General features: G+C 35.0%; 1 protein-coding gene across 3 annotated transcripts in view; it reads left to right on the forward strand.

Annotated features, from left to right (window-relative positions):
• LOC107685440 (phospholipase D1-like) overlaps nt 1–12196 on the forward strand; it is a 31372-nt gene that overhangs the window by 4775 nt on the left and 14401 nt on the right. Inside the window, exons 1-10 of one of the 3 annotated variants that reach the window (XM_016482018.1) lie at nt 1653–1774; nt 8489–8665; nt 9297–9463; nt 10082–10224; nt 10730–10841; nt 10919–10984; nt 11078–11136; nt 11226–11318; nt 11444–11596; nt 11675–11824. In XM_016482018.1, the coding sequence (XP_016337504.1) occupies nt 8521–8665; nt 9297–9463; nt 10082–10224; nt 10730–10841; nt 10919–10984; nt 11078–11136; nt 11226–11318; nt 11444–11596; nt 11675–11824 (1088 nt within the window). In that variant the 5' untranslated portion in view covers nt 1653–1774; nt 8489–8520. Of the gene's footprint in view, nt 1–1652; nt 1775–8488; nt 8666–9296; nt 9464–10081; nt 10225–10729; nt 10842–10918; nt 10985–11077; nt 11137–11225; nt 11319–11443; nt 11597–11674; nt 11825–12196 lie in introns of those variants that run through there. The other 2 variants (XM_016482017.1, XM_016482019.1) reach the window with 2 other exon arrangements.

The raw sequence follows: 12196 nt of genomic DNA on the forward strand, positions 1-12196 counted from the left end.
CATAGTAGGGAAAGAAATCCTATGGAAGTCAATGGGGACCATCAACTGATTGATTACCAGCATTCTTCAAAAAATATCTTTTTATGTTCAAAAATAGAAAGAAACGTATACAGGTTTGGAATGACTAGGGGTGAGAAAGATGACAAGTTTAATTTGAGTTTAACTATTCCTTTAATAATTTAAAAATTATAATAATTAAATGAATGACATTAACTGTCAAATTAACACATTAAACTCACAGCAATGTACATTACCATTCAAACATTTGGACAGTAAGATTTTATTTGTTATTTATTTTAATTAATACATTTTTATGCATATATTATATCAGAAATACAATAAAAAGTTACATTCTAAAATATTTGTACAATTTGCAATAATATGTTTTAATGGTTTAAAATTTCATTTATTCCTGTGATGGGAAGATGTTTTACTGCAACAGAAAAATGTGAACAATTTCAGTATGCTGATTTCATATTCAAGTAGCATTTCTTATTATTATTAATGCTGAAACGGTTGTACTGCTTAATGTTTTTATGAAAACTGGAATACATAATTTTTTTTTCAAGATTCTTTAATGAATAGAAAGTAAAAAAAAGCACTTATTTGAAATAGAAATCATGTAATATAAAAAATATTTTTGACCTCAAAACATTGAATGATAGTGTATTTATATTATTTAATTTTAATGCTTATTTACATTTTTGCAATGTTGGCATCACACATCACAAAAAGCATGTAAATACAATAATACGGTTCTAGACGATTATTATTATTGTACTGTAGGTCAGGACCAAAACACAACAATATTTTACAACAATTTTAATAACATTTATACAATATATAACAATGTATCCCTAAAATGTGGCTTGAAAAAAATAAGTTAAAGACACTTTATTTAGGGGTTGTTGATGACTAAATATAACGTCATCATAATGTTGTTGTCTCATCCAATGTAATATGAGTTGTTCAACGGCTACTGGTTGTGTTTGTGTAAAGAAACATCACAGTTATGTCCTTTATCACATTTTACCATCTATGGTGACTGTTTTTGTTACTTTACAGTATCTCAGGTTTCCATCACCGCTGAAAGAGCCACAAATGTTCCATTTCAAACACGGGCGGCACACTCTCTTTATGTGGGACTGTGCGGCGTGTATGGACTGTCATGTCATCTGCCACGCAGTCCTTCCAGGAGATGAACATTTAATAACAGCTTTCTCCCAGAGAACAACAAGCACTGTGGGCTCAAACGCTGCTTTGCTGCTTTGTTTTTAAAATGCTACAGGAGTCCAGAAGCTGGTGTGCATCCATTAGATTGATGGGTTAAAATGCGAATAAAAACAATTGAAGGCTGTGATGAATGTGAGGTTTGTGTGTAGACTCGATCCACTCAGCGATAAGAGAGGGAGATATGTGTTCTATAAGATGTTGGTGGCGCTGAATCATCTGGCAAATATTAACTTAAATGGCACTTTTGAGCATGAAATGTCAGAGATAAAAAGGCACATCCCACACAAAACATATGGCATAAGAAGTGTGTTGGTGCATCTCTTGTAAGGCTACTAAGGTTCCTCCCCCTCTTGGCATGTGACTACTGTTTCAGCCCCCATTATTTTTGAACATATACTCCGACACACACTGCTGTTTGCCTGTGAGCGCCGTGTCAGTGTGTTTGACTGTATTACACGCTTCTGCTTAGTCTGACTTTTCTGGAGAGAAGAAGCTGAGGATAACAGAAATGATAGGGGCATCTCTGCCTGTGTGCGGGCAGGTTAGTGAACATTCTTTAACATCAATCAAATTTACTGACATACTCTTCATTCATAAACCTCTTTATGAATAGTTGAAATGATATTTTCTGATCTCTCTGCTGTCTTTTAAAAGAGAGAGAGAGATGCATTTCAAGCAGGCAGAAATAAGGAAGGAACTCTTCTGCTCTGGGTCACTTGTGATTTTTACAACATGTGTGACTGCTAGTCTAAAAATGCCTGTTATGTATGCACACTGAGCCATCAGAAAGATCTGTGTTTGCACAGACGGTGTGATTTTCAAGATGTTTGTGCACATGTATGTGAGAGAGTGTGAGTCACTTGGAAAGCCACGGTGTAATATAGGCAGACTTTATATTTATTAAAAAATATTTTTAATTTAATATAAATTAAAGCGGCTTTCTTCATAGAGAGCAGCTTATTCCTCCTACAGTGCATACTGTCCACCTATCTGGTGTTTTATGCTTCACACCAATGGCTTATGCAATATAGCTACATGGTCAATTTTGGCTTGTATTTGCATTTGGTTTGAATGTGGCTTGCTGGAGCATTTTTTTTTCTGTGCAGAACATGGCTGGTATTTTACCAATTATCAAATTAATGATCCACGCACTAGCAATGTTTGGCTTTATGTAAGACACAATGTCAGCGAAAAGTTTGGACACACTCAATTTGTGTTTCATGATCATATAAGAACATTTTACCTAAAGTCTGAAATACCCGAATTTTGATTGTAGACAAATACAAATTGCACTATTTTTATTTTATTAATTGAATTTAATTTATTTTAATTTATGATTAATTGAGAAACAACCTACAAGTGGCCAATAAATAATCAAAAATATAGATGTAAGCTTTAAGAAAATTAAATATAAGCATATGTTTTTATTTGTTTAGATTTTTGTCAGTATATACAGTAATTAGATTTGTGTTATTTTATAGTTTTAATGACTGTTATTCTAAAATGTAGAAAATAGTAAAAAATAAAGCATGAATAGAAGTGTACATTTTTTTTTTACAGTGATACAGTAAGCATGTTATAAAGGACAAATATCAGTAAATAATAATATTGTAATATTTGATCTCGCAATGCTACACAAATATTCTCACCTCAAAATTCTATATGTTCACCACAATTTTTCAAGTTCATATTTTTTGAGAAATAGTGGTGCTGAATGAGAGCGATTGCAATATACAAGTATCAGGTTTGGAATTACTAAATACACCAATACACCTAAAGAATCTCAATGTAATCATATCCTGGCCCAAATATGAATATTGTTTTGTCAGGTCTCTCTCATTCATTCTTTCATTCTTCATGTCTCTATTTCATGTTATTTGAACCTTTATGGAAGTGTGTTTGTGTCAGGAGGGTAGGTGTTTCTGTCATAGTTTCTGTTTGAATATGTAGTCAAACCGGTATTACCACAACAACGTCATCTCTCTGCACGACGGCACTGTTCTGCATATTTACTGTTATAGAGGGACATGCTTCATCAAGTTGCTCCACACACAAGGACACAGTGGCCCCTTTTCCTGCTACTATATTTGAAAAGACTGTCACTTGCCAGTTAAACAGATACCTTTCAACGAGCACTATTGGCTGTGCATTAATTACAGGGATAGTCCCATTGGAGCAACCTCCGGAACAATGCATGTGTCAGTAACTCGCCAGATCCTGGATTGCCTTTAACTATTGAGCATGCGGTCTTTTTTACTAAAAGCCAGATTATAAATGATTAAAGTGCAACCTGCCACTTTAAAAGCAGAAAAAGCAGGGGGGGAAAGCAAAAACAACACAATCTACACATTTTATTTTTACAATAGAATGTGAGTGTTTATGGCCCTAAATGGTTGCAGTGCATTTCTAGGTGGTTCCTGACAAAATGTGGTTGCTGAGGTGTTCTTGATTGGGAGGTGCTTGTCAAGATATTATTTGGTTGTTAAGTCTATGATATTCTGGTCCCTAAATATGTTTTGGATTAGTGTTGTTGGGCGATATGCTCCATAATCATATCATTCTTTCGTCAGCCTGTGAGATTGCCGATACACGATATTATGATTTCATTATTTATTTAGTTTCATAGCTGGAAAGGTAACCAACTCCAGGGTAAGGCTAAAAGCAGTCAAATGTTAGTGTAATCTATAACAACACATTATATATTTTTAGTCAAGTAGCATAAGGATGCCATGTCATAAAATATTTTAATATGACTGAATTTGTATTTCATGGTAATAATTTAATAGAAACATTGTAAGTTACTAATTCTAGTGCTTACATTTCCTTGGTTATTCAAACAGCATCTACAGAAAACGTGCGAAGAACATTTACATTATCAAAGTACATCATTACTGACTTTGGTGTAGTGCGAGTTTATGCACTTTAAAAAGCACTCCCGTTACTGTATGATGAATAAATCTCTTATACTTGCATCGCACGTACATCTGCACTCGGTTGTTTATCATGAGAGAATTCGCGAGAGAGCGTAATTCAGTCAGCGAGAGCACGCACTGAACAAGAAAAAATCTGAACGCCTTGAGTTGGCCATTGTATTCATAAACTCAACAGAATCATGTGTGATTGGTTATAACACACAACACACACAAAAAAACGTGTAAAAAAAAATACGATGGAACAGATAAGCCGTAATATTAATTCGATAATAATGCTAGCCTGATAATAATAATAATAATAATAATAATAATCATCGTCATATCGTCAAAGGCATCAGCCACAGGCGACATCTCTGACTATGGTCAATACACGATACTATCGTCTATGGCACAACCCTATTTCGGATCCCTTATCTATTTGATTTTAGCATTCGATTTATTGTCTCACAGGTAGAAAATCATAAACCTGCTTGCTTGGAGAATGAATAGCACAGCCTTCCAAATCAAGCCACATGATTTAGTTATCAGTCATGTTTGTAGCACATGTGCATGATTTTCAACAAACTCCTGAGTACTGTGCAATCATTCGTTCCCAAGACATTTTAAACGCCTTTTGAAATGGACACAGGCCACTGAATGTATGTGATGTACCTTCTGGATTAGATCAACTAGATAAACAGTCTTCAGTGTGCTTCATTTTGACACTTGAAGCAACATGAGGTTGGGCGTCGAGAGCTTGAGGGTGTTTTTATTGTAGTGGTGGGAATGTGCCTTTGAAGCTGCTCTGCGGTCGAGTGCCTTTATTTGTAAGTAGTAGTTTATTGAGCCGATCTATCACCGTCCGCCTTCGGTAAAAAAACCACAGGAGGTTTCCACACCTGTTGGAATGTGTGTTTGAGCTCCTCATCTTATCAGAACTGAACTGTTTCCACATTCTGATGGAAGTGAAACTTTCGCAGCGAAAGTGAGTGGCAGTACGAGAAGCAATTAGTGTTTTGCTGACTATTGAAGCTGTCCTTTGTTCCTCAAACGTGAGAAGTGTATATTTGTGCACTGGAACTCGAGGTTATTTGACTGTCTGATTTACATAAAACGAGGAATATTTGAATAAAGTCTTTGACCTTCACATATGACACATGACCGCGTGTCTGTGGCTTTTACAAGGATTTTTAGGGAAAACTTTGTCTAATGTTTGACGTCTTACTGCTTTAGAACATTATTCATGGCGCTGATCCTACACTCTAAAAAATGCTGGGTTGTTTCAACCCAATGTTGGGTCAAATATGGACTAACCCAACTGTTGGGTTAAAAAGTTAATTTAAAAATGTAACCAAAATTTAACCCAGCAGTTGGGTTAGTCCATATTTGACCCAACATTGGGTTGAAACAACCCAGCATTTTTTAGTGTATGTGATTTGTTACCGAGGCAAAAGTGCTGTTTTAACTCTTGTTACCCACAGCAACCAGCTGTTTATATAATCACTGTAATATGAGCCTACATTTATCAAATTGAGCTTTTCTTTTTGCATACCAGGATGTGAATTGGTGGACGAGAGCCAATTCAGCGATAATGCTGCAAGATCTCAAAAACAGCTCAAAGCCTCTGATCTGTCTCTTCAAAGCCTCCTTGAAACAAATTTAGTCCACAGATGCAGATACACTTGTGTTTTTCAGAATTTGAGATTTAGTATGAGTGTGCAATATCAACCAATATTACAGATCATATTTATCGATCTATACAGTATAGGTTGATCTTTGATATTTAATCGTGCATGCTCATTTTCCCTATTCTTACAATTAGATCATCTTTGCTGTCATCTAATGCTTAGTTTAAAAAAAGACTATTAAAAAGACATTAAATAATAATTTAATGTTACATTAATAAATGTAACCTTTAGCAAATCTTTAAATTAATATCCTTTTATAATGTGATGCCTATTGAAGTATTTAAAAGGATTGCATTCAGTTTTTAGTGTTTTATTTTTGATTTATTTAGACAAAATAGCATAGAATTTTTATATCAACCATTTATTGGCCATAGCATGAAAATAATTATAAAAATTATTATACTTAAGTGTACTTAAGTCTGTATGATTTTCTAATCCCGAGTTTTGGCATGAGTCTCTGCTTCATTTAAAGCACGGCAATAGAAAGTCCTATCACAAGGAGCATATGTGACCCTGGAGCACAAAACCAGTCTTAAGTTGCTGGGGTATATTTGTAGCAATAGCCAAAAATACATTGTATGGGTCAAAATTATTGATTTTTCTTTGGTGCCAAAAATCATTAGGATATTAAGTAAAGATCATGTTCCATGAAGATATTTTGTAAATTTCCTACTCTAAATATATTAAAACTTAATTTTTGATTAGTAATATGCAATGCTAAGAACTTCATTTGGACAACTTTAAAGGCGATTTTCTCAATATTTAGATTTTTTTGCACACTCAGATTCCAGATATTCAAATAGTTGTATCTCGGCCAAATATTGTCCTGTCCTAACAAACTTCAATGGAAAGCTTATTTATTCATCTTTCAGATGATGTGTAAATCTCAATTTCAAAAAATTGACCCTTATGACTGGTTTTGTGGTCCAGGGTCACATATCAGTTTTCCAAAAATAATTTGTCTAAAAGAGAAAAATATCACATGTTGACTAGAGATTGCCAGTGTCAGACTGATTCTTTTATACCTCGATACCCGAGCCCAGGTTGATGTGATGCTGCAGTTTTATGTTATTTAAAATGAGCTTCTCTTCAAGAGCCTTTGCATCAGAGAATCATCTCAGAGGAAGTAAGGGCAGATCTATTTTCATCCTGCTTCTGTGATTACGAAAATCCACTTTTTTGTAATCGCACTTTCGGTCAGCTAACAGCTCATTCAGCAGAGAAGTGTCTGAACTATTACTGAAGATGTGATGATTATAATGGGCTTTGATGGCTCCAGGTCACATCCATGGAAACAAGAGTTGTGCTTCAACAGGACTTCACTCTGAGAGTGTCTAACAAGCCTGATTCCATCATAGACAAGCGAAACACTCAGCTGGATGCCACAGACCCGCACACATGACACACACACAGCATGTCAAGTGTTAAAGGAATCATAATGTTGTTCAATATGAGGTCTAGATTAAACAATAGTCTTAAGTGATCATTGCGAATTAGTGAATGATTTTAATTTAGTGCTGACATATTCCTTCATTTTACAGAGATGTGACGTGCCATTTCCTAGTAAGACAAATGTGGCATCTCCACCAGAGCTTCCTGATGAATTTCTTATGAATCAAACATGATATGAAAATGGAAGATGTGCTCAATATGAAATTACCATGATTACAATATACACTACTGTTGAAAAGTCTTTTATGCTCCTAATGGCTGCATTTATTTGATCAGAAATGCAGTAAAACAGTAATATTGTTAAGTAATATTACAATTGATACATTTTTAAAATGTAATTTATTTCTGTGATGGAAAAGCTGGATTTTCAGCATCATTACTCAAGTCTTCAGTGTCAAATGGGCCTTCTGAAATCATTCTAAAATGCTGATTTGGTGCTCAAGAAACATTTCTTATTATCAATGTCGAAAACGATTATGCTGCTTAATATTTGTGTGGACACTGTGCTAAATTTCTTTTCAGGATTTTTTTGATGAATAGAAAAAAAACATTCATTATAAATAGGCCTAGATATTTCATAATATGTCCTTGCTGAATGAAAGTATTAATTTCTTTAAAAGAAAATCTTACTGACCCCAGACTTTTGAATGACAGTGTACTATGACACCATTATGGACAAAAATGTCTTTTCAGTGATTTTAAATAGGCAATAAGTTACCTTCAAACTAAAAAACGCTAATTTTTGTGTAAAGCAAATGTGCACAGGCCAAAGGTGAGGTTTGTTGTGACATTAATGAATGGTGTTGTTGTGGCACATGCAGCTTATCTGGACAAAAGGGGGATTTTTTGTTTTGTATGTGATGCCTTTATGCTTCTCAAACCTTTTTGTGAGCAGTTAGAAGGAAAGAGGAACAGGATGCAGACTGCTGTCCCTAATTTAGTTCTCAACTTTTTATGGTCAGCAGGGATTTGTCTCCTGTTTAGTTACTCTAATCCTCGTTCCACCTCCTCCAAAAACAAGTCCCACCACACATGCTCACACACACATTTGTTTGACATTCCCTATTGTGAAGGCAATAGTCAAACAATCATATCTCATACCATTCCATGAATGTTTGAAGGATTTATGGCTTTTTCTCAAAAGCAAACAGTTTTAATACTTCCTCATTTCTACTGTTAAACAAAGTTTTGTGTGTCTTAAAGGAGTGCCCTGGCCGGCAGACCGATTGTTAGCCATGCTGCGACAGCAAGAACCCACGGTCAGCACCCTGCATCTGGTGGCCAATGATATGACAGATATCATGGAGAACTTGGACACACGAGAACTCGACATTGGCGATGGGGAAGAGCAGTTTGACGGCCAGGACCCCAATAGTGCAGGTAAAAGAAACAACAGCATGAACTAATTTCTAAAATAATCTATATAAATCATAATTATATTGATATATGCTACCATTTGGGTTCAGTTTGGGGTTAGGTTTTTTTTTGTTTTTTTTTTAAGAAATTAATACTTGGGGGTGCATTAAGTGAATCAGATGTAAGTGAATTTTATGTAAAACGTATTTCAAATAAATGCTATTCTTTTGAACTTTCTATTCATTAAATTCATTAAAAACATGGTTTTCAGAAAAATATTAAGCAACACAACTGCTTTCAACAGTTATAATAATAATAGAAATGTTTCTTGAGCAGCAGATCAGTATATTAGAATGATTTCTGAAGGGTTATGTGACCCTAAAGACACCGTAATCGCTGCTGAAAATTTAGCTTTGCCATCACAGGAATAAATTACATTTTTATATACTGTATATTCAAATAAAATAATATTTTTTAGTTGTAATAACATTTCACAATATTACCTTTTTCACTGTAGTTTTGATTAATAAACACAGCCCTTATGAGCATAAGAGACCGCTTTAAAAAAAAAAAAAAGAAAATCTTACCAACCCCAAACTTTTGAACAGTAGTGTAAATAACTGTCAGAAATTAATTAGAAATATTTTTTCCACAGAAAACCGCATCCCCTTCTCAGCTGTGTATAAAACAATAGGCTTTAAAGAGACCGGGGCACGTGTATTTCTTACTGCGCTTCCCATCACCGCCAAAATCCTGGAGGTGGAACGCTTCACTTCTGCACAGGATCGCTTCAACATCACCTCCCAGAGAAGCGTCTCTAAGGTGATATCTCCCACTCCCGCTCCCCTTCATGAAGTGTTAGTATGTGGGCTGAGGAGGTATATTTGTTGCCCGGGAGATTTAGAGGTTGCCAAGGCAATTTACATGTTGCCCTGGAGATTTGGACACTATATACAAAAATACTTGGCACATGCAACATAGTTTTACAGAAGAATAATGACAAAAGGCCCTGTTAATGAATCTAATGAAGACTCATCCCTCGTTTTTAGAAATAGTTTATTCAATGTTTAAATAGTTGAAATATTTAGGAAATAGTTAATTATGCCCCCTCCACAATGTCGTTCCAAACACAAATGCTGTTATTTTTATTTGACTTTACTTTACTTTACTCTTTCCATACAATGACCATGGTGACCATCTGTCAAGGTTCAAAAAGACACAATAAAAGCACCATGCAAATAAAAAGCAAAAAGTGGTCCATAAAACTTTTGAACTATATTCCATATTATAGTTTTACATGTTTGTATTTTTTGTTTTTTTGTCCAATTCTACTTTTGTGTTCAGAAAACAGCATACAGTTTTGAACAACATGAGGGTGAGTAAATCATAAAATAATTTATTTTATTTATCCCTTTTTCTATTGGCTGTTCATGTATCCAGGCGCTTCCTGCAGTGTTTAAGATAGAGATGAGACACGGAAACTTCACCTGGTTGATAAAAAGGAAGGAGAAACATTTTATGGAGCTTCACAGGGAACTACGCACCTACAAGACTTTCCTCAGAATTCCACTGCCGTCCCGCAGGTGACTAATATTAATTTAAATTATGTAAATTTATATTATATATTATATTATATTATATTATAATATATTATTATATATTATATTATATTATATTATATTATATTATATTATATTATTATATTATATTATATTTTTTTTACATGTACGCTACTTTCAAAAGTCTGAAGTCTTAAGATTTTTTTTTATTTTTGGTAACAATTTTTAAACTAATTGATTCCTGTGACGGCAAAGCTGAATTTTCAGCATCATTACTCCAGGCTTCAGTCTCACATGATCCTTCAGAAATCATTCTAATATGCTGATTTCGTGCTCCAGATACATTTCTTATTATTAACAATGTTCAGCAGCATTTATTGGATATAGAAGTATGTTGTAACTTTACAAATGTCTTTACTGTCACTTTCAATCAATTTAAAGCATCCTTGCTGTGTGTTTGCTGTCTTGTGGCAATCTTAAGATGTCTTCCTCTGACTTTGCCATCTTTTTTTCATTCGGTCAACAATAGTCACGCGGAGCGGAGGCACACTATAAACCGGAACCTTGAAAGAAACATGCCAAGTCTACCCCGGGGAGGAGGTGAAGAACTGGCCAGGGAAGAGCAAGTGTCTAGTCGAAAAGTCAGTTTCCTGTTTCACTGATACACTGCTGACAACATCATATGATTGGTGTCTGACTAGTGTGATTTCCTTTACAGAGGCAACTTGAAGACTACTTGAATAAGCTGCTAAAAATGCCAATGTATAGAAACTACCATGCAACAGTATGTGCATATTTAGATTATGTACAATATTTCAGTCCGTATGTCGTTTCTTGAATTACACGCATTAACAACCTGTCCTGTTTTGTACTATAGATGGAATTCATTGATGTGAGTCAGCTGTCCTTCATTCATGATTTGGGACCAAAAGGCTTGTAAGAGTCTTCATTTATTGGCTAATAATTACGTTTTAATAATTATTTATAGATAATTATTGCATTTTGTGACCCTGTTTCCTTCCAAGGGAGGGCATGGTTCTCAAAAGGTCAGGGGGTCACCGTATTCCTGGACTGAACTGCTGTGGCCACAGCAAAATGTGCTACCGCTGGTCTAAACGGTCAGTGTGGTGTCATTCATAGTCAAATTATACAAAACAATCACCATGTGACTTACCCTGCTTTAAAATACAGTAAGAGGATTTTCAAGTAAAGACCCTTTTTGTCTTACTGTTGGTCTTTACAGCTGGATGGTGGTGAAGGACTCTTTCCTTGTCCTCATGAAGCCAGACTCAGGTGCCATCTCTTTCGTCCTGCTTGTGGATAAGGTGTTCGGCATCAAAATGGAAACTAAAGACACTGAGACGAAGCATGGTGTCCGCATAGACTGTCTGTCCAGGTGTGTGAACACACATGTTCATTGAGGCAGAATGTTGAATTTTTTTGATTAAGTGAAAGAGCTTTTTGTTTTGTGAAGGACTCTGGTGCTGAAGTTCACGAGTTACCGTCACGCCCGCTGGTGGGGGCAGGCCGTCGATGATTTTGTGCGCAAGTATGGCAGCAATTTCCTTAAAGATCACCGCTTTGGATCCTTCGCCAATGAACAGAAGAATATCCCATCTAAATGGTAAATACTGCTTTGTACATGCATCCAGTCGCTAAAAAGTTGATACCATGGATGCTTTGGGGTGGGTACTTTTGACTTGGGCCAATAAGCAACCACCTAGCAACACCTTGGCAACCTCCCACTAAACCTTTTACACGGGCAGGAACCAATCACATTTTCTTCAGAAAATGTCAAATACTAGCTAGCATTTAGCTTCCGTATTATATATTATTATTTATTGAATGAAAAAAATTAATTCGAAGCCCACTAAAGCTAACTTTTAGCTTATTAAAACTTAAATGATTAAAACTTTTTGTATTAAATTGTTATATATATATATATATATATATATATATATAAAAAATATATAATATAATATAGTGTGTGTGTGTA

Source organism: Sinocyclocheilus anshuiensis, unplaced genomic scaffold (genome assembly GCF_001515605.1).
Source record: "Sinocyclocheilus anshuiensis isolate Anshui unplaced genomic scaffold, SAMN03320099.WGS_v1.1 scaffold862, whole genome shotgun sequence".
In the NCBI taxonomy this organism is placed as follows: domain Eukaryota; kingdom Metazoa; phylum Chordata; class Actinopteri; order Cypriniformes; family Cyprinidae; genus Sinocyclocheilus; species Sinocyclocheilus anshuiensis.